The following is a 23221-nucleotide window of genomic DNA, read 5'->3' on the forward strand; positions in this document are numbered from 1 at the left end:
TATGGATTTGCCAAGGGCCAGTTATACTAGCTGCTTGCAATACATGTGCTTCAGTCAAACTTGCAACAAACACTTTGGGTATGATATTAAATTACCATATATCTCAATCTTGTGATTCCCAAATAATAGATTATGGCCTGTAATTTGTGGTCAGCGGTGAAGCAAAGGCGCTCGCTGCTGGCCCCGTAGAAAGCTGCCCAAAGAGATCTCGATCTCTGTGGCGAGAAGTTAGTCTTTTTTGATGTTCAATTGATTTCAGCACTTTGTAATGGGAATTACTACTGCGATGATGTCAACAAGCTGTCTAATTCCTTTTCCATGCTGCCACTGTCCCTTTTATTCCATGGGCTTCAACTTTGCTGGTAAGCCTATTATGTGGCACTTTGTTGAACGCCTTTTGGAAATCGATGTACACTACGTCAACCGCATGACCCTCATCCACCCTCTCTGTTACCTCAAAGAACTCAATCAAGTTAGTTAAACACAATGGGCCAGAAATTCGGGTCCCCACGGGTGAGTACGCGCTGTGTACTCACGCGTTGGGCCAATGAAAGTGCCAGTTTTGTGCATGCACTGGAAACCGGAACTTCCGTTCCCTTGAAGGAAGGGGTTCACAGGTCGAACGCGTGCGCCGGAGAGGCAGCGCATACGCCTGGAACTTCCGTTTTTTTTTACAAGTTTCTCCGGGAGGGTAAGTCTCCTACAGCTACGCTTTTAAAAAGCAGTCGCAAGGCCTGCTTTTAACAAGGTAAGTGGTGAATTAAGTAAAATTAAAACATTTTTTCCCCCACAGGTTTATTATTTTTAAATACTTTAAAGAAAGGTAAGTTTATTTTTAGCCCTGTTAAAAACTGTAATTAATTTTTTCAAAAATTTAAATTATTGTTTAAAAGTTATTTTATGTAATTTATAGTTATTTTAAAAATGTAATTAAAAAAAAAATTATTTGAAGTTTTAGTTAGGTTTTGGGGCCGATCTCTATTCATAGATTTGACAGGTCTTCCTGTCAAATCTATGAATAGAGATTCCCTGCTACAATTGGCTCTCCATGGCCCATGTGATCCCAGGGAACGCTTCGAACTAACTGCGGCCCTGGGATACGCAAGCACTGCGCGCCGGCAGCTGGAGGAGGCCCAGGATCGGAATCCCACGCGGGCCCACAGCACAACGGCTGGCGCTCTAGTTAAGTGCAGGTCGGGGGCTTGCACCCGCGGGAAGCCTCCGACCCGAATTTCTGGGCCAATTTGTCGCTGGCTCTCCTTAATTAATCCACACCTATCCACTTGAATACAAAAATCTAGCCTGACACTCCAGTGCAGTAGAGGGAGTGCTGCACTGTCAGAGGTGCAGTCATTCAGATGAGACGTTAACCCGAACCCCCGTCTGCTCTCTCGGGTGGACATAAAAGATCCCACGGCACTATTTCGAGGAAGAGCAGGGGAGCTATCCCCGGTGTCCTGGCCAATATTTATCCCTCAAATCAACATAAAAACAGATTACAGTATCTGGTCATTATCACATGGCTGTTTGTGGGAGCTTGCTGTGCTCAAATTGGCAGCCACGTTTCCTACATTACAACAGTGACTACACTTCAAAAAGTACTTCTTTGGCTGTAAAATGCTTTGGGACATCTGGTGGTTGTGAGAGGCGCTATATAAATGCAAGTCTTTCTTTTTAAAATGGTTAGAGAGAGCGAAATAAAGATTGGGACTCTCACATGAGGATTAGGTAGAAGCTGAAATATCATGACAAACATTTTTTTAAAGTTTTTTAAAAGTTGTAATTTATATCATAATGGAGAAATTTGACACTCCACAAATATAAAAATGTGTTTTTCGTGGCCAGAACTTTTGTTTACCAGTCAATACGCTGTTAAAACCCCAGTTACACCTATTCCATTTAATGGGTTATGTAACAACGATATTACCGCTGAAAAGTTTGTGTCAGTTTCACTGATTACACCGATTGCCGGCTATTCACGGGGGTGGGGTTCCACAACACAGCCAGTGTCGGAGCAGTGAATGACTGACCACGTCAGGATTTCCGTGTTTCAATGCACATGCGCTACATCCTGAAGTCGCAGTCAGTTTCAGAGGGGTAATGACGACGAACGTTGGCAGTTTGCCGTCATTATCCGCCGCAAATTCCAGGCCTATATATTTGCTGCGAGACTGCTGAAGGGTAAAAGTACACAGTATACACGGTTATATAGGTCCTACTTATAGGCAGTGAAATGGTGTCTCTGAACTTCATCCGTCGCAAAACTCACGGTTCAAATCCCTCCTGTCCTGCATCTGCCCAGCTTACACCATCAACACTGCCCTAGCCAAAGTCATAAATGACTTCCACTTTGACTAACCATGATGTGTTATATCTACTTGTCCTCCTCTGAAGAGTTGACATGGTGAACCATGCTGCACTCTTCCTTTGCTCAACTTGGTAGGACTGCCTTTGCGTGGTTCCACTCCTACCTGTCTGAACACAGCCAGTGCGTCTCCAGCAATGGTCACCCATTCTGCCCTTCACCATCGCCGCTGGAATCCTCCAAGAATCTATCCTTAGCCTCATCTTCATGTACAGGTTGCCTCTCGGCGACATCATCCATATGCCACAAGTATACTGACGACACCCAGCTCTAGCGCTCCACCTTTGCTTTCAACCATCTCTGTGCTGTCAGAGCACCAGTCCAACATCAAGTCATGGATGAGTTGCAACTTTCTCAGGAAGAATGAAGCCATTGTTTTTGTCCACAACCAAAAACCTTGCTCCACAGCCACTCAGTCAGACTGAATTAGACTTGGCACCTTATTTGACTCTGAGCTGAGCTGAGCTTCAAATCTGACATCAAGACTGCTTATTTCCATGCTTCTGTCACTTCTAGACTTGATCTCTTTAATGTCCTCCTCGCAGGGCTCCTCTCATCCAGAAACTCCAACTGATCCAAAACACGGCCAATTGTATCCTGCTCCACTCGCCCTTTACCCCGGTCGTTGTGGATCTACATGGGCTCCCAGATGCAGCCAGAGCCTTCAGCCACCTCAACCCTACACTCTGCAATTCATTCCCCAACATCCTTTGCCTTTCCTCTCCACCTTTAAATCCTTCTTAAAACCCCTCTTTCTAACCAAACATTCGATTACCTCTACTAATCATTCCACCCACGGCTTGTTGGTTTCGATGTCCATTTCAGCATTTTATTACCTACACTGGAGCCATCAGCAGTACAGCTGTAAGGCACAGCAGAACACTCAGTAATCTTACCGTAGAGTTCAAAGTATTTTTTACTATTTCAATGTGCTTTCTAGGAAGTAGATAAATGAAAATTCTCTCAGAGAAAGCGGTCATGTGAATTTGCAAAGATTCTCAGTCAAGGAATGCAAACTAAAAGAACTTGAGAATCGAGAGGTTATAACTTAAAACAGGCTGGGGCTCTTTTCTCTAGAAAAGAGAAGGCTGAGGGATGACGTGATGGAGGGCTTTAAGATTATGAAAAGTGTTTGATGGGGTACATCAAAACTTGAGGTCATAAATATAAGATAGATAGTCACTAATAAATCCAATAAGGAATTCAGGAGGAGCTTCTTTACCCAGAGAGTGGTTAGAATGTGGAGTGCGCTACCACATGGAGTAGTTGAGGTGACTAGCGTAGATGCATTGAAGGAGAAGCTAGATAAACACACGAGGGAGAAAGGAATAGAAGGTTATGCTGGTAGGGCGAGATGAAGAGGGGTAGGAGGAGGCTTGTGTGGAGCATAAATACAGTCTGGACCAGTTGGGCTGAGTGGCCTGTTTCTGTGCTGTAAATTCGACGGAAAGATGCTTTAAAATGTATATGCAGATAGATAAGGGATACAAGCCATGGTGTAGTACAAACCGGTTTGTTCAGCTGGATGTTAACCGTTTGTGAATTCTGAAGCATCAACAATTTAGGTAGGTCAAAGCAATTTTAAATAGTTGCATAAGGATGTCTAACTGTACATTAGGATACTCAGCCAAATCAGTTTTATTCAGAATCTATTTTGGAAAAAAAGGACAGATGCACCGTTACTATTTTAACAACTTCCATCAACAGTAATACCACCAAGCGATTAACCAACAATGAAAGCTTCAAAACAGCCTACAGCCCGAGACCAACTGAAACACCTGTCTGCAAGCCTCTGTCAGTGGATGGATTTGCTCACGGCTCTTCAAAATGAGTCAAATAGAAACAGGGCTAGCTGAATTTTGCTGGAGGGGATGATGGCCAGAGCTGGAAGGCTGCAACACCCTGCAGGACGCCCAGGGTAAATTTTGCAAAGTTATAAAATTTACCCACAAGCCGCTACAACACATTGAAAGCAGGAATGTATCAACACTTAAAACAGGGTACTTGGTATGCAAATGGAACTCTCCCACTGTTATGAGCAGTGTCATGGATCTGCTTTGGCATACAATCTTTGTTAATTAATTAACATAGTAACTAGTATAGAAAATTAGTCTGGTCAGACCGTAAATGGAGATATTTTCTACAGGTTTAGTTTTCTATATGTTTATGGAGCGGCTGGAAATGACGGCAGGTAGATCAGGAGTGTGAACAGGGTAAGTTCAACACTGTGATTTTCAGACCACTACCACCTTGTACCCACCCAGTAGAGACAGCGAAAATCAGCCACAGTATGTCTAATCAGTATGGAGCAGTAGTAAATAAAGCAAACAAAATGTCTAACTTTATTGCCAAAATAATAAAACTCAAGCCAGAGAAAAATCAAAGGATATGGAGATAGTGTGGGATGGTAGAGTTGAGGTAGAAGCCATCATGAAAGAGGAGGTAGTTGGGATACTAGATGGGATAAAAATTGATAAAGAGGAGGTACTAGAAAGGCTGGCTGTACTTAAAAGTAGATAAGTCACCAGGACCGGATGGGATGCATCCTAGGATGCTGAGGGCGGTTAAGGAGGAAATCACAGAGGTACTGGCCATAATCTTCCAATTCTCCTTGGATACGGGGCAGGTGCCAGAGAACTGGAGAATTGCAAATGTTACACCCTTGTTCAAAAAAGCGTGCAAGGATAAACCCAGCAACTACAGGCCAGTCAGTTTAACCTTGGTAGTGGGGAAGTTTTTAGAAACTATAATCTGGAACAAAATTAACAGTCACTTGGACAAGTGTGGATTAATTAAGGAAAACCAGCATGGATTTGTTAAAGGCAAACTTGATTTGAGTTTTTTGATGAGGTAACAGAGAGGGTTGATGAGGGCAATGCAGTTGATGTGGTGTACATGGACTTCCAAAAGGCATTTGATAAAGTGCCACATAATAGGCTTGCCAACAAAATTGAAGCCCACAGAATAACAGGGACAGTGGCAGCATGAATACAAAATTGGCTAAGTGACAGGAAACAGAGAGTAGTGGTGAATGTTTGTTTTTCGGACTGGAGGAAGGTACACAGAGGTGTTCTCCAGGGGGCGGTACTAGGACCACTGTTTTACTTGATATATATTAATGACTTGGATGTACAGGGCACAATTTCAAAATTTGTAGAGGACACAAAATTTTGATGTATAGTGAAGTGAGGAGGAGAATGATAGACTTCAAGAGGACATAGACAGGCTGGTGGAATGGGCAGACACGTGGCAGATGAAATTAAACACAGAAAATTGTGATGTGATACATTTTGGTAGGAAGATCGAGGAGAGGCAAAATAAACTAAAGGGTACAATTCTAAAAGGGGGGGGGTGCAGGAACAGAGAGACCTGGGGGTATATGTGCACAAATTGTTGAAGGTGGCAGGGCAGATTGAGAAAGTTGTTAAAAAAAGCATACGGGATCCTGGGCTTCATGAATAGAGGCATAGGGGTTGATTTTCATTGACCCGTGGAGTCGGGATTGGAGGCATGCGGGGGGTTAAAGTCCCGAATTCGGGGGTCCTGACACCATCCCGCCCCCAACCTGCCTCCATGCACGTTTCAAAGGAGGCGGGTACCCGCCCCGCACTGGGACCCGCCTACCCGAGGCGGGAAGGGATTAGTGCCAATTAACTGCCTCTTAACAGGCAGTTAACAGGCAGTTTTTAGCCTAATCCCTATTTTAAAGCGTGGGATTCCCGACGGCTCCAAACCACACCAAATTAGAGTCGTCGGGCCATCGGGTTGAAGGACTTGGAGGGGTCGAGATGTCGGTGTTCAGGTGAGTGATGGGTGCATGAGTGCAAAGGTAAGTGTGTTTGGTGTGTCTAAAGTGTGTAAAGAAGTTTAAATTACCTGTACTTACCTTTTCAGCCTTCCTTCCTCTAGGTTTCGGGAGTCCATCGTCTAACCGGCACAGAAAGCAGAATGGCTGCGATCTGTCAAAAGTGACTGCCTGCAGCTTTCTGTGCCAGTGAGATTTCTAACTGAGTCTGTGTAGAAGGACTCAGGCTAGAAGTAAGACTGTCAGTGTTTGACAGCTTCAAACAGCTGTGAAACACTGATATTTCATCTGTCAAAACGTCTTGACAGATGAAATTTCAGTCTGTGACGTCACCTGTTGCCGGGTGGCCCTTAATTGGCCTGCTGAGCCCACTGGGCGGGCTCAACAAGGTCAATCAAGTTAAAATCGCGTGGATTGGCCGCATCTCGATGGAGGCGGGACTACAACCCGAAAGTTGTTGTCCTGCCTCCTTCCCGACTTGGGAATTAAAATCACCCCCATAGAATACAAAAGCAAGGAAGTTATGATGAACCTTTATAAGACACTGGTTCGGCCTCAACTGGAGTAATGTGTCCAATTCTGGCCATCCCACTTTAGGAAGGATGTGAAGGCCTTAAGAGAGGGTGCAGAAAAGATTTACGAGAATGGTTCCAGGGATGAGGGACTTCAGTTACGTGGATAGATTGGAGAAGCTGGGGTTGTTCTCCTTAGAGCAGAGAAGGCTGAGAGGAGATTTGATAGATGTGTTCAAAATCATGAGGGGTCTAGACAGAGTAGATAGAGAGAAACTGTTCCCATTGGCAGAAGGGTCAAGAACCAGAGGACACGGATTTAAGGTGATTGGCAGAAGAACCAAAGGCTACATGAGGAAAAACTTTAATGCAGCGAGTGGTTAGGATCTGGAATGCACTGCTTGAAAAAGGGTGGTGGAGGCAGATTCAATCGTGGCTTTCCAAAGGGAATTGAATAAGTACCTGAAGGAAAAAAAATTGCAGGGCTACAGGGAAGGCAGGGGAGGGGGGACTAGCTGAAGTGCTCTTGCAAAGAGCTGGCACGGGCTCAACGGGCCGAATAGCTTCCTTCTGTGCTGTAACCATTCTATGATTCTATTCTAAGATCAGCCATGATCTTATTGAATGAGAGAGCAGGCTCGAGGGGCCGAATGGCCTACTCCTACTTATGTTCTTTTGAAATCTTGCACAAACAGTACAATACTCTGGTCAGACCACTCCTAGAGTACTGTGTTTGGCTCTGGGCACGAAGACAAGAGAGGCATTAAAACTCTGGAGGTCAGACAGAGATGGGCCACAAGACTGATCCCTAAATCATAAAGACTGAGTAATAAGGAAACAGTGGAGAAACTTCAGCTTTTCAACCTCGAGATGAGGCGATTGAGAGTTGACCATATAGGAGGTATTTAGCACAGTAAACAGCATAGAAAAGGTTAATCAAGAACAATATTTCCAAACACAACCATGATGAGCTACTGGCTTCTTTGGGACCTTTCCGTTCCTCTGTTATTTACATCTCTAAAACACAAACAGGCTGTCAAAGTTAATTGTGGGTTGTTGAGAATTATATGACAGTGCACAGTACTGTGACCGAACATGCTGGGCTAGAAAAACAAAACACGAGCTCTGCTTTTCCACCAATAAATCAACAAGAATTTACACAGCACCTTTAACACAGTAAAACCTCTTCAAGTGCTGCAGCAGCACTGTCTCAATTTCCCTGGGGTCTACTGGTGTCCACCACGCATATTCAAAAGGTCCCAAACCCAGGAAAATGGAACGTGGTCAGGGCAACGGTTTGTAAACTCACTGCTGTATAGAGGGGGTAAACAAAAATCCAGCTCTAACTATCTTTAGATGGAAAAGCTAAATCCTCCCCCGACCCCTGCAACGCACAATTAAAAGTTTTAATCAAACAGTGAAAGAAGAATGAGGTTTTATCACTAGAACACTTTCAATAGTCTTAATACAAGGGATTAACATCAATGCGTGACCAATAGGAAGCAAGTCCTATCCCTTATTGACAGCAATGATTATCTGTTATTAGACTGCATGTAGCGCACCCACCATACAATTTTGTGGCAAACTTCACTAATACTGAACCCTGAACAAAGTAACACGTTAACTTCACTTTTTTTTTTAAATGGATAATTATTTTAAAGACAGAAACACAATTGTTAGAGTCAACTTAACAATCTTTACAAATGATCCTGAGTGTTTCAATTTTGTTTTCAGATTTTTCCCTCTGCAGGGGCCTGCTTACAACTGAAATATTGTAGCACTGCTTCTTTTATTCTGGCCCGTTTCAAAGCCTACTCACAAAACAGTTTTGTTTCCAGCTCGAACATTTTTACCGGTTTACGCTGACAAAGTTTTCCTAATGCAAGGGCAAAGAAAATCTTAAAAGATGTTAATTAGACTCTTAATTAGTCTCCTGGTCTGGCAACACCTTTATTTAAAGATTCTCATCCTTTCAAATCCCTCCATGGCCTCTACCCTCCCTAGCTCTAATCTCCAGCAGCCGCTACAGGGTGAGGCTCGAAGACTGAGAGGTGATCTAATAAATGTCTTTAAGATTCTGAAAAGGTTTGATAGGGTAGATGTAGAGAAGATTTTTCCACTTGTGGGGGAGAACAGAACTAGGGGCCATAAATATAAGATAGTCACTCATAAATCCAATAAAGGAATTCAAGAGAAACGTCTTTACCCAGAGAGTGGTTAGAATGTGGAACTCGCTACCACAAGCAGTAGTTGCAGTGACTAGCTGGATGCATTTATGGGGAAGCTAGATAAACACATGAGGGAGAAAGGAATACAGTAGAAGGATCTGTTGATAGAGTTAGATGAAGAAGGGTGGGAGAAGGCTCGTGTGGAGCATAAGCACCGGCTTGGAGCTGTTGCGTAAAATGGCCTGTTTCTGTGCTGTCAGTACTATGTAACCCTCCAAGATCTCCGCACTCCTCCAGTTCTGGCCTCTTGCTCATCCCTTATTGTTGGCACTCCACCATTGGTGGCCATGCCTTCAGCTGCCTAGGTCGCTAAACCTCTCCCCCGCTCTGTCCTCCTTTAAGATACTCCTTAAAACCTACCTCTTTGATCAAGCTGTTGGTTTCCAGTCCTAATATCTGCTATGTAGCTCAGTGTCAAATATTGTTTGATAATGCTCCTGTGAAGCATCTTGGGACATTCTACTACATTAAAAAAGGTGCTACATAAATGCAAGTTGTTGTTGATTATTGGTGGAAAAGCGAAGCTCGTATTCTGTTTTTCTAACCCGGCATAATCAGTCTGTGCACCATCATTTAATTCTCAACAACCCACAATTAACGTTGACAGCCGGTTTGTGTTTTAGAAATGTAAATTACAGAGGAATGAAAAACAGAATAAAAAAAACATTAATGAGGCTGAAATATTTTAAATCCCCATACGTTAGGCAATCTCAAATTTTGAAAATACAAAAACTCGCACTTACATAGCAGCATGCATGGGAGCTGTGCAAGCTGATGCGCACAGAGAAAATTCTGTAGACTTTTTAAAACATTTGCTCTCAGGATGTGATTGATGCTGGCAAAGCCATGTTAATGGCTCATGCCTAGCTATCCTGTGGTGGTGGGCCTTCTACGTGAACTGCTGCTGCCCTTGCACTGATAGTGCTCCCATGATGCTAGATGAAAGCACGTTAGTAGTAGGAAGGGGGAAGATGTGGATAGGACTTTTTGTGCAGGACCCAGATGCGGCAGTCAAGAGAGCTCCTGCATCAGTGCGGCATGAGTATGCCTTGCAGTTATGAAATGGCTATCTTCCATATCTTCTTCAGACTGCGGTTCCTCAGCCAAATGCAGATAGGAGCTCCTCTACCTGTGTCCTCAAATGTGAGGGTTGCGTCAGGTAGGTGCCATGCATCTCCAATGCAGCTGCACCAGCTCGGCATCCCTCTGTTCCTCCAGAAAACAAAAAGTAGAGAATACCCAATGGGAAAACCATTTTGTGCCCACTCTGGGGAGTGGGGGAAAGCAGCCTCACAGCAAGTGGCAAAAAGTCAGATTGTAAAGTAGTCGGCACAGGCAAAACAAATTCTAAAATCTGTGGGGCTTTACTATTTCTGTGTCTGGTTCTTAAAACTTACTTCCGCAATTTCCACAGCATCTAGCAAGGCTGAATTCCTGGGTGTGATTACCACAGAGTATAAATGAGTCAGTAATTACAGAACATTGGATGTCTGATGTCACCACATTATTTACCACCTACTGCCCTCCCTCAACTGATGAATCAGTACTTCTCCATGCTGAACACCACTAGGAAGAAGCACAAAGTAGCAAGGGCATAGAATGTACTCTGGGTGTGGGACTTCAATGTTCGTCACCAAGACTGGCTCGGTAGCACCACTACTGATTGAACTGGCCAAGTTCTGAAGGACATAGCTGCCTGGCTGGGCTTGTGGCAGGTGGTTAGAGAACCAACAGGATGGAAAACCTACTTGGCCTCGTCCTCACCAATCTACCTATCGCAGAGGCATCTGTCCATGACAGTATTGGTTGGAGCATGCGCGATGCTGAGAGGCTCGTGGATAGCACATTTAGTGAGTTGTTCACGCCTCAGGGTAGGGCAGCACAGGGGGTGACCATCGGGCGGAGCAACAAAGGCAGGCAGGTAGTGCAGGGAACCCCTGCGGACATCCCCCTTTCAAACAAGTATACCGCTTTGTATACTGTTGAGGGGGATGACTCACCAGGGGAAGGCAGCAGCAGCCAACTTCCTGGCACTGGGGGTGCTCCTGCTGCCCAGGAAGGGGGGAAAAAGAGTGGGAGAGCAATAGTGGTAGGGGATTCTATAGTAAGGGGAACAGATAGGCGTTTCTGTGGCCGTAGACGTGAATCCAGGATGGTTTGTTGCCTCCCTGGTGCCAGGGTCAAGGATGTCACTGAGCGGCTGCAGGGCATTCTGGAGGGGGAGGGTGAACAGCCAGTGGTCGTGGTCCACATTGGTACCAACGACATAGGTAAAAAGAGGGATGAGGTCCTGCATCAAGAATTTAGGGAGCGAGGTAACAGATTAAAGAGCAGGACCTCAAAGGTTGTAATCTCTGGATTACTCCCAGTGCCACGTTCTAGTAAGTATAGGAATGGGAGGATAGAGCAGATGAATGCGTGGCTAAAGAGTTGGTGTAGGGGGGAGGGTTTTACTTTCCTGGATCACTGGGCCTGCTTCTGGGAAAGGTGGGACTTGTACAAGTCGGACGGGTTGCACCTGAACCAGAGCAGGACAAATATCCTTGCGGGGAGGTTTGCTAGCACTGTTTGGGGGGGGGGGGGGGGGGGGGGTTTAAACTAACTTGGCAGGGGGATGGGATACAGAGGGGAGCTGAAATAGGGGGAGATGTGCTGCCAATTATAGAGAAAAAAAACAAGTCAGCTTGGTAGACAGGGCAAATATATAAGGGCAAGGCTGGATGGCATCTATTTTAATGCAAGGAGTCTTGCAAATAAGGTGGATGAACTGAAGGTGTTGATAAACACATGGGAGTATGATATTGTTGCTATCACGGAGACATGGTTGAGGGAAGGGCAAGATTGGCAGCTCAATATTCCGGGGTACAGAATCTTCAGGCGAGACAGAGGGGGAGGTATAAGAGGAGGGGGTGTCGCAATATTAATTAAGGAGTCAATTACTGCAGTAAGGAGGGATGATATATTAGCAGGGTCCTCTAATGAGGCCATATGGGTGGAGCTTAAAAACAAAAAGGGGGCAAGCACTTTGCTGGGCGTGTACTATAGGCCTCCAAACAGTCAGGGGGAGATAGAGGAACAGATATGTAGGCAAATCTCAGAGAAATGTGCAAATAATAGGGTAATAATAATGGGGGATTTCAACTTCCCCAATATTAACTGGGATAGTCAGAGTGTGAAAGGCTCAGAGGGTGTAGAATTCTTAAAGTGCATCCAGGAGAGCTTTTTGAGCCAGCATGTAGAAAGTCCTACAAGAGAGGGGGCGGTACTGGACCTAATTCTAGGGAATGTGGCCGGCCAAGTGGAAAAAGTGCTAGTAGGTGAGCACTTTGGTGATAGTGACCATAATATGGTAAGATTTAAGGTGGTCATGGAAAAGGACAGGGATGGGCCGGAAATAAAGGTTCTAAATTGGGGGAAGGCCGATTTTAATAGGATAAGGCAGGATCTGGCCAAAAGGGACTGGGATCAGCTACTTGTAGGAAAATCCGCATCGGAGGCTTTCAGAAGGGAGATTGAGATCATACAATGGCAACATGTTCCCGTAAAGGGCAGCACGGTGGCATAGTGGTTAGCACTGTTGCCTCACAGCACCAGGGACCCGGGTTCGAATCCGGCCTCGGGTGACTGTCTGTGTGGAGTTTGCACATTCTCCCCGTGTTTGCGTGGGTTTTCTCCGGGTGCTCCGGTTTCCTCCCACAATCCAAAGATGTGCGGGTTAGGTTGATTGGCTCTGATAAATTGACCCTTAGTGTTAGGGGGATTAAATACGTGGGGTTACGGGGATAGGGTGGGATATGTGTTGGTGTAGGGGTTACGGGGATCGGGTGGGATATGTGTCGGTGCAGGCTCGATGGGCCGAAATGGCCTCTATCTGCACTGTGAGGTTTCTGTGATTCTGTGATCTGTGATAAAGGTCAAGGGTGGTTCCAAAAACCACAGGGAACCTTGGATGTCAGGGGATATACGAGAATGGATTAGGAAAAAGAGGGCTTTTGGTAGATACAAAAGGCTAAAGACGGAGGAAGCCCTAGAGGAGTACAAAAAGTGCAGGGGGATACTTAAAAAAGAAATTAGGAGATCAAGGAGGGGCCATGAAATAACACTGGCGAGCAAAATAAAGGAAAATCCGAAGATGTTTTATAAGTATATTAAGGGTAAGAGGATAACTAGGGAAAAAATAGGGCCCATTAGGGACAAAAGTGGCAATGCGTGTGGAGCCGGAAGATGTAGGAGGGGTTCTAAATGAATTTTTTGCATCTGTTTTCACTATGGAGAAGGACGATGTAGACATAGAAATAGGGCGGGGGGACTGTGATATGCTCGAACATATTAACATCGAGAGGGAGGAGGTATTGGCGGTTTTAGCTGGCCTAAAAATGGATAAATCCCCAGGCCCGGATGAAATGTATCCCAGGCTGCTGTGTGAGGCAAAGGAGGAGATTGCGGGGGCTCTAACACATATATTCAGGACCTCTCTGGCCACAGGGGATGTGCCAGAGGACTGGAGAACCGCTAATGTAGTACCATTATTCAAGAAGGGTAGTAGGGAAAAACCAGGGAACTACAGGCCAGTGAGCCTAACATCAGTGGTAGGAAAATTATTGGAAAAAATCCTGAGGGACAAAATTTGTCTCCACTTGGAGAGGCAAGGATTAATCAGGGATAGTCAACATGGCTTTGTCAAGGGAAGATCATGTCTGACTAATTTGATTGAATTTTTTGAGGGGGTGACTAGGTGTGTGGATGAGGGTAACGCAGTGGATGTGGTATACATGGATTTCAGTAAGGCCTTCGATAAAGTCCCGCACAGGAGACTGGTCAAGAAGGTAAGAGCCCATGGAATCCAGGGTGCCTTGGCACATTGGGTACAAAACTGGCTTAGTGGCAGAAGGCAGAGGGTGATGGTCAAAGGTTGTTTTTGTGACTGGAAGCCTGTGGCCAGTGGGGTACCACAGGGATCGGTGCTGGGTCCCTTGCTGTTTGTGGTCTACATTAATGACTTGGATATGAATGTAAAGGGTATGATCAGTAAGTTCGCGGATGATACAAAAATTGGTAGGGTGGTAAATAGCGAGGAGGGTAGCCTCAGTCTGCAGGACGATATAGATGGGTTGGTCAGATGGGCGGAACAGTGGCAAATGGAATTTAACCCGGAAAAGTGCGAGGTGATGCACTTTGGGGGGACTAACAAGGCAAAGGAATACACAATGAATGGAAAGACCCTAGGCAAGACGGAGGGTCAGAGGGATCTGGGTGTGCAAGTACACAGATCCCTGAAGGCGGCGGAACAGTTGGATAAGGTGGTAAAAAAGGCATATGGGATACTTATATTCAATGCCTCGGCTAATGAAGGCAAGAGCAAGGAGGTTATGATGGAGCTGTATAAAACACTGGTTAGGCCACAGCTGGAATACTGTGTGCAGTTCTGGTCGCCACACTACAGGAAGGATGTGATCGCGTTAGAGAGGGTGCAGAGGAGGTTCACCAGGATGTTACCAGGGCTGGAGCGCTTCAGCTATGAAGAGACTGGGCAGATTGGGTTTGTTTTCCTTGGAGCAGAGGAGGCTGAGGGGGGACATGATTGAGGTGTACAAAATTATGAGGGGCATAGATAGGATGGATGCTGAGGAGCTTTTTCCCTTAGTAGAGGGGTCAATAACTAGGGGGCATAGATTCAAGGTAAAGGGCGGGAGGTTTAGAGGGGATTTGAGAAAGAGCTTTTTCACCCAGAGGGTGGTTGGAGTCTGGAACTCACTGCCTGAAAGGGTGGAAGAGGCAGGAACCCTCACAACATTTAAGAAGCATTTGGATGTGCACTTGAAATGCCATAGCATACAAGGCTACGGGCCAAATGCTGGAATATGGGATTAGATTAGGTAGGGCTTGATGGCCGGCGCGGACGCGATGGGCCGAAGGGCCTCTATCCGTGCTGTATTACTCTATGACTCTGAGTCACCATCGCACAGTCTTTGTGGAGACGAAGTCTCGTCTTCAGAGCGAGGACACCCATCATCGTGTTGTGTGGCACTACCACCGTGCTAAATGGGATAGGTTCAGAACAAATCTAGCAGCTCAAAACTGGGCATCCATGAGGTGCTGTGGGCTATCAGCAGCAGCAGAATTGTATACCACCACAATCTGAAACCTCATGGCCCAGCACATCCCTCACTCTACCATTACTATCATGTCAGGGGACCAACCCTGGTTCAATGATATGCCAACCTGGTGAAGCTACAACACAGGACTGCGTGCATGCTAAACAGCATGCTATAGACAGAGCTAAGTGATCCCACAACCAACAGATCAGAGCAAAGCTCAGCAGTCCTGCCACCTCCAGTCGTGAATGGTGGTGGACAATTAAACAACTAACAGGAGGAGGAGGCTCCATGAATATCCTCATCCTCAATTATGACGGTGCCCAGCACACGAGTGCAAAAGACAAGGCTGAAGCATTTGCAACAATCTTCAGCCAGAAGTGCCGAGTGGATGATCCCTCTCAGCCTCCTCCTGAGGTCCCCACCATCACAGAAGCCAGTCTTCAGCCAATTCGATCCAGTCCCCATGACAAAGAAATGGCTGAGCGCACTGGACACAGCAAAGGCTGTGGGCCCCGACTTTTTTTTTAATAAAAGCAGCAGCTGCTTCTGCCGTCCCATGAAAACTCTAGTGGAAAATCAGACAGGAGCCTGCCCTAACAGCTCCCCACGCCCATCAACAGAATGCTGGCAGCATTTGTGCAATAATCGACTCTCAATTATCCTGAGCTACATGGAGATTCTTGGGTGGCATCTCCATCCCTATTTGGTGACATGAATGACACACAGCATTCAAGAGCAGGCCCACTGTAAATAGCTGGGGATTCAACTTCAAAACAGCTTTGGCGTGAATAGTCCCCAGGAAATCATGCTACAGACTGGGACATTTTGTAGTGTATGTAACCGTCTACCTTTAAGAGATTATTGTATGTAACCGTTCACCTTTAAGAGAACTATTTTAGGTGTGGCACTACTTGTTTGGCTTCTGTATACGGTAATACCGACGGTGACCACACCGGTATATAAGTGCTGTGGCATGACTTATAGGGCAGATTCGCCCTGACCTTCGAATAGTAAAGTCCTGTTGTATGTTACTCCTGAAGTCTGTGTCGTAATTAACTGCACAACCCACAGACTTTACAGTGGCGACGAGTCCGATCGTACCCTGCGGCAACAATAATTTCAAAGCAACGAAAGAGCATCGAAAAGAGGCAACCGCCCTCGTCATTCGGCTGGGAGAAAACTCAAGGCTGCAGCAATAGAAAGGAGGAAGACTTTAGCGACAAAAACTTCCATCAGCAACAGGCACTGACTGTCCCTTCTGCCACGGTGACTGTGAGTAAGGGAAAGTGAAAAGAATAGCCGGAGGATAAGGGCTGGGCACTCGACCACGGTCGAGGGGGAAAGGAGCCGGACAAAAAGTCGGGTCCAACAGCGTCGTGAGAGACCGCGACCGGCGGGAAAAGCCGGGCGGTGACCGAAGCCACGAAGCGCTGCGACCGGGAGCGTAGGCGCAGGAAGAGAGAAACTCAGCCGCAGCCGGGGAGAGAAGCACCGGACTGCGAGAGGGCTGGGAGGCGCGATTGGGGTCCGAGCGAGCGGGATAGTCGGAGCCGACCGAGAGACTGCGCGAGAGCCAGTCCAGCGGCTGAACTGTCCTCCGTCAACGGGGTGTACCCAGCGCCGGTAGAGCCGAGCGAGCGGGAGAGAGACAGAGCCGAGCAAGGGGAACTGTGCGAGAGCCAGCCCAGCGGCTGAACCTGTTCGCCGTCAACGGGGTACCCAGAGCCGGTCGCCCTGCCATAAAATAAAAAAAAAGGGAAAGCCTTGAAGCCGACGCGCAGGCTGTGAACCTGAAAGCCAGCGGCCGTCGCCCGTGGGGAAAGTGTACCCCTCCCGCCAGGGAAGAAACGCGGGAAGCCGCCATTAGGCGGGGAAGAAGACAGAAGCGGGAAACCGCCATTGAAGTGGGCGGGGAGAGAAGATAAGAGCGGGAAACTGCCATTTTCGCGGGAAAACCGCCATCTTAGAAAAAAAAAGAAATAATAATTTAAAGAAGTACTTGTGTTGTTCCCAAAGAGAGGAAGATGCCTAAGCGTGGTAACATCAACGATTTTAATTCTGAAGTAGAAGACTGGGCCACGTACGTGGAACGCATTGAGATCTATTGTGAGGCCAATAAAATAGAAGAAGATGACAAAGCTATAACCTTGCTGAACTCGATGGGCGCAAAGACATACGGGCTCTTGAAGCATCTACTAGCACCAGCTAAACCGGCGGATCAGACCTTCGATGATATTGTGGCTGTCCTGAAGGACCACTTGAACCCTACACCGTTGATGTTGGCTGAACGATTCAAATTCTATGCGAGAACGCAACGGAAAGACGAAAGCAACGCGGAATACTTGGTTGAACTGCGGAGGCTAGCAAAAGACTGTCAGTTTAGGGACAACCTGGAAGAGGCACTGAGAGACAAATTCATGTGCGGAATGTTGAAGGAAGAAACACAAAAACGACTACTCGAAGAGAACGACCTTACACTTGACAGGGCTGTCCTTATTGCAGCATCGCACGAAGCCGCAGCGAAGGGAACTGCGGAAACGCAGCTAAAGACAGCAGCACTAAGTGTGGATCAAATTACCTCGACAACAACAAAATGCTATCGTTGTGGGAAGACAACACACGACCAGAACCAATGCTGGTTTAAGAACCAGGAATGTAGGAAATGTGGCAAACTGGGTCACATAGCTAAGGTATGCCGGTCAGGGAAGAAGACCAACAACCAAAGGACCAACAACCAAAGGAAGCCATCACAGGAAAAGTACAAGGTACACAAGGTGGTTGAGAAGAGTTCAGACGAACAGAATTCAGACTCAGACCCAAACGGCCAGGAGCTGGGTAGTCTGAGAATTCACAATGTGAGTAAGGAAGCTGACCTACAAACTATCTGGGTCATGCTAAAAATAGCTGGAATCCAAGTGAAAATGGAGTTGGACACTGGATCAGCTCTATCAGTCATAAATCGAAGGGATTACCACTGGCTATTCTCACACATACCCTTAAGAGATACCAAGTTCGTATTGCAGACATACACGGGGCATAAAGTATACCCCATGGGAAAGATAAGAGTCAAAGTGAGAGATAGGGGTAAAGAACACCCAAGAATGAACTTATACGTACTACATGAGGGAGGACCACCACTTCTAGGATGGGAGTGGATCAAGAAAATAGACATGGAATGGCACTATCTAAAAGCCATAGCGAGTGAGGACTCGGTGCAGACAATCAGCTCAGATTCTGAAACGGATGACGATAAGACCAACCCAAATATGAAAGACAAGGCTGAAATGGACTTGCCGACGAAGGTTGGAAAAACGAAGGCATGCATAAAGGCTTATGCTCCAGAGAAGAACAAAGTTTCAGAACAGAACTCCACCGAACAACGACAACCTAGCTCGACAGAAAATTCTGAGCCTGTTCAAGTTACAGACATATCCATGACGGAAGAACACCGAGCTCGGACTCAAACTTATTTCAAATTACGACAACAATTAGAACAATTGAGTTACCGTCTCGTACAAGAGATGAAAACAATGAAAAAGTTCTATGACACCGAATGGGAGAATCTGGAAAGACAACAGAAGCAGCTAGCTCAAGCAGAGAGCGACCATAGAGCCATCGTGACCAATTACCGATCACATCTCCCTTATGCTGTTCAGGAGTTAGAATATTTGCAGGAAGAAGCAAATGAAGAGAAATCTTCAGGAAGCCAGGATTTTATTCCAGTTCTTCTCTACGACTCCTTACAAGCAGAGTGTGAGAAGTTGAAAGAACAGTATGAACAGGCCCAGGCTACAATTCTGGAAGGGGTTAACTCGGCAACCTCCGAAAAGCTAGTTTCAGTGGAAGCATATGAGCAACTGAAGGTTGAACATGAGCAAGAAGTCCAAAGGCTGCAGGAAATTCTTGATGAGCTCAAGGCCAAGACAGACTCATCGGTAGAAGTTCCATCCATAGATGCGAAATTAGAGGTGAAAGACATGGCAGAACCTGAAAGACAAGATGTACAAGAACTCATAAAAATATTAAAGGAAACCCAAGACAAATATGGGGCGGCAATGACCGAGATTCAACAACTTGAAGAACAGATTCAACTGGGAATCCGTTCAGTGGAAGAAAAGGGAACTGTAAGAAACACAGAGACTGTAAGAATGGCCTCTGAACATGAGCTAGAGAGCATCAAGGCACAACTTCTCCGAGCGCTGGAAGCCAAAGTACAAGAGGAAAAGAAGGTGAAAGCATTGGAGGAAAAGGTGGATGAAATGGAGAAGACTCTGACCCACAGTGTTCCCGTGGAAGAGTTAACGGTCAGCCAACTCCTTCATATGCTGAAGGACAAGACTCTACAATGGGAACAATCTGAACACGAGCTTCAATCTTCAAAGGGAAGGAGTTCGGAGCTCTCAAAAGTTATGGAAATAGCTGAGGTTGCAACACAGATTTTACAGGGATGCCAAAAGTACGCTGAATCACGTCAATGTGAACAGCAGAATGTTGAAACAGCTGCTCCAGTAGAAGGATTGAATAGCCTGATCAATCAATCCCCGAGGGAAGGGGAAGTATTGAAATCACAAACGAGGTCATTAGTGAAGGATTGGCAGGAAACCCAGGAAGAGCGGGATGAATATGAACGCATGAAGAAGTCTCTTCAGGAAAGATGTCTAGGGAGGGAACAACAGTCGGCTAACGTCCAGTTGGGTACGGAAGAAGTAGCAGGCCCTCTCGCTAGACTAGCTCAGGACGACACCGAATATTACCATGACCTGTTGAGTGACACTGAATATTACGAGGATCTGGCCTGCCCAGCTTGTGATGAAAACTCCCAAAGTGCAGAAATCAGGATGAAGCACTTAAAGTCTAAGGAACATAGAGAGATGGTGGCGCTACAGCTGGCAGCTGATAAGGGAGCCCCGAGAGTCTCCAAGAAGCAGAAAAGAAAAAGCAGAAGATGATAACCATCAAAATCATTATCACTCCTACCAGATCATGCACGTGGGCCCTACAAAGGGAGATAAATCAGTTGGAAAGTAAGGAAAATTACCAAGGCAATACAGCTGTTTGTAAAAGTCAGCATTGCTGGTTCAGCAGGACGGGAGTTCAAGCTGTTACATCAAGGGGAAGACTAGTGGAGGAGTCACGCTAGCAATGTGAACCGGCTACACCACAGCGATGTTGTTCGGACCGAGTCAAGACTAGAGACTGAATCTATACACTGTTCCCACAGAGACTGAACCTGTGAACTGTTTCCCACAGAGACTATATCTGTAAATTGTTTACCTGAAGTTGAATATATGTATGTTAATGAGAAATAGTATGTTGTAAGCTAAAAAGGGAGGATTGTAGTGTATGTAACCGTCTACCTTTAAGAGACTATTGTATGTAACCGTTCACCTTTAAGAGAACTATTTTAGGTGTGGCACTACTTGTTTGGCTTCTGTATACGGTAATACCGACGGTGACCACACCGGTATATAAGTGCTGTGGCATGACTTATAGGGCAGATTCGCCCTGACCTTCGAATAGTAAAGTCCTGTTGTATGTTACTCCTGAAGTCTGTGTCGTAATTAACTGCACAACCCACAGACTTTACACATTTAAGGTCCTTTCACACTGACAGGAGCATCAGGAGGAGGCCATTCAGGCCCTCTTGTCTGCTCTGCCATTCAATTAGATCATGGCTGATCTGCACCTCAACTCCATTTACCTGCCTTTCCTCCATATCCCTCGATACTCTTGCCAAACAAAAATCTCTCTCAGTCTTGAAAGCTCCAATTGACCGAGTATCCACAGCCTTTTAGGGAAAGGGAGTTTCAGATTTCTACGACCCTGCGTGTGAAAAAGTGCTTCCTGATTCCACTCCTGAATAGCCGAGTTCTAATTTTCATGTGTGCCTGGGACTCCCAAAACTGCAAATGCATAGTTCTCGCAGCACCGATGATCAGCGCTCTTGAACATAAAAATGACCCAACCTCTTTGCAGCGACCTCTTTGCTAGATGCAATTTTATTTTTCCGACTCCTCAGATTTGAAAGGTTGGCCACCCTACCCCGTGAGATGGGAAGAGGGTTATTTTGCAAGTCAGCACTGCCCACTGGGTTGAAAAATCATGGGCGCTGTTTGCCCAAATTTTGATTTGCACCGCGGGGCTGGTAACAGTCCGAATAAAATTGCCCCCCTCAGTCCGAGGACCCCATTTTATGAATTGTCGTCATCTGGCGGGATAATGGCAGGTTCTCACTGTTCAACCTGGCCCATTCGGAAAAGGCAAGCCAGTTGCTCCCAGAACGCAGGCCACTTCCCAAAGAGGTGTGCCCATTCTCAATGAGTGAGCAATACTGATGGTAAAATATGAGGTTCGCTGCTACTCTGGCCCTGGAGCTAAGAACTGGTAGACACCAACCCCTGCCAGGACAGATGTTTGTAACCTTTCCATTACACAGCCTGGACAATTCTGTCCAGAACAGCACAATAGTGTGAATCATAAATCTGCTCCAAAACACAAGACAAACAGTTCCACTCCTCAACAATAGGATTTTCTTTAAGGAAGTGAAAACCTGGTAGCATTGAATCTTGGCTCTTACTATTGTACAAGCCCCTCCTCTCTCCCGACCATCAATCTATTTTAGGGATAACACCAGTGGATGCATATCCAAAATTGGAGATTCTGTATTGCCCAGTTCAGGGCTGGGCTGGCAGTCTCACAGCACCGGCCCCTCTGTGTGGACCTGGATATTGTGGCTGTTTATGCATTTTGAATGGGGGAAACAAGCGGAATGAGACAGCTGGATAGAGGGAATGTGTATTTCTCTTCCGCCATTTGCGGAAGGAACGCCCGGATGCTTGAATGAGACCAAACTTGGAATTTCACCGCAGTCTGGCCTGACCTTCTCCACTCCCTCCGGGGACACATTCATTCCCTGCTCACTTCGGGTCAGAGTGACACCATCTCCCGCTGGAGTATTCCAGCTCCAAGCGAAACCCTCTCAAAATAAATGATTGAAAGATGAAGGAGATAGGATAAAAAAAAACACCACACCTCTAGGGGGGAAAACACACACACACACCTCTAGGAAATTAACCGACTCGAGCCAAACCCGAGATGATTAATCAGGTGGCATTAACAGCCGAAATTCACTCGTGCCAGTTACTGGAGCCCGAAGCAAGCAGTCAGCGTTACTGATGCGCACCAGCTGATTCCCTGAAACTTGCAAGTAGAAACCCTTCCGAAATCCTCAGCTCCCGTCCCAGCCCGTTAGTTGAACCTCGGGTCTCTCCCTCCTTCTCTTCTCTTCTTCCCTCCCCGGCTCCAGCCCTGTGCAGCAATGAAAACAGCGCTCATTCCCCTTTCTGCCAAGCGACATTAGTGCAAGGGGAACGAGCCAGCTCCGGTGCTGCTTTTCCCTGAATTCAAATCTGCAGACTTATTAAATACTATATTATATGTATTTTTTTTTTTTTATGCACTTACCTCCCGTTTCTTCCCCGGCAGAAGACATTTCAACGAGAGTGTCCTGTTTTTTGTGGTTGAACGGGTTCATTTCTCCCAGGCGCACTAGTGCCGCCAGCCTGCCCTCCACTCTCGCTCTGTCTGCTCTGCTTCACATTCAGTTTTCTTGCTTCACGTGTGCCTTAAAGGGGAAGGTCCCGCTTTTTTTTCCAATCGGCAGAATGTATTCTCCAGGTCAATGCTGCAGATTCCCAAATGATCTCCAGTCATTCTGCGGCAGCTGTTGCTGTAGAATTGTTACATGAAGATTCATCCCCCTTTTAGACAAATTAAATAAAACGAGGACTTTTTTGAGGGAGTTTGTAAAAAAAAAGCAAGGTACCCCATGGGAAATGTTAAACCATACATCCAAATATTGCCCCTCCCCGATCCACTTTTCCATGCATTTCTAAGGGGACAGGGAAACCTTGAAAATGGGGAACTTTGTTTAACTTCACAATTCCTAGATTTTTAATCTTTAAAAAAAACTGTAGATAGAATAAATGCCATCACTTCCCCAAAAGCTACCTGGACAGCCATTCTCCCTCCAGGGACTTCAGTCCCCCTTCACTGCAACACTCTCTTTCCTCTATCTCCTCTCCAGTTCCCAGATGTTCTTGTCCCCTCCAGTATCCACTTAGCTTACAGGGACACTGTCTCTCTAACCTGCACCCTCCAGTTCACAAGAGCCAAGCTTCCTCCTCAAATTCACAGAGACACTTTACCTCTGA

At 46.2% G+C, this 23221-nt stretch overlaps 1 protein-coding gene across 10 annotated transcripts in view; it reads right to left on the minus strand.

Annotated features, from left to right (window-relative positions):
- The window catches only part of ano5a (anoctamin 5a), a 212578-nt gene extending 189951 nt beyond the window's left edge, over window positions 1-22627 (minus strand). For 5 of the 10 annotated variants that reach the window (XM_086008151.1, XM_086008147.1, XM_086008145.1 and 2 more), the window contains exon 1: window positions 22473-22626. In XM_086008151.1, the coding sequence (XP_085864277.1) occupies window positions 22473-22542 (70 nt within the window). In that variant the 5' untranslated portion in view covers window positions 22543-22626. Of the gene's footprint in view, window positions 1-22472 lie in introns of all 10 variants that reach the window. The other 5 variants (XM_086008150.1, XM_086008149.1, XM_086008148.1 and 2 more) reach the window with 2 other exon arrangements.
- Between the last annotated feature and the right edge of the window lie 594 nt (window positions 22628-23221).

This window comes from Somniosus microcephalus, chromosome 15, assembly GCF_052327205.1.
Source record: "Somniosus microcephalus isolate GS21.2 chromosome 15, FLI_Smic_1.0, whole genome shotgun sequence".
NCBI lineage: Eukaryota > Metazoa > Chordata > Chondrichthyes > Squaliformes > Somniosidae > Somniosus > Somniosus microcephalus.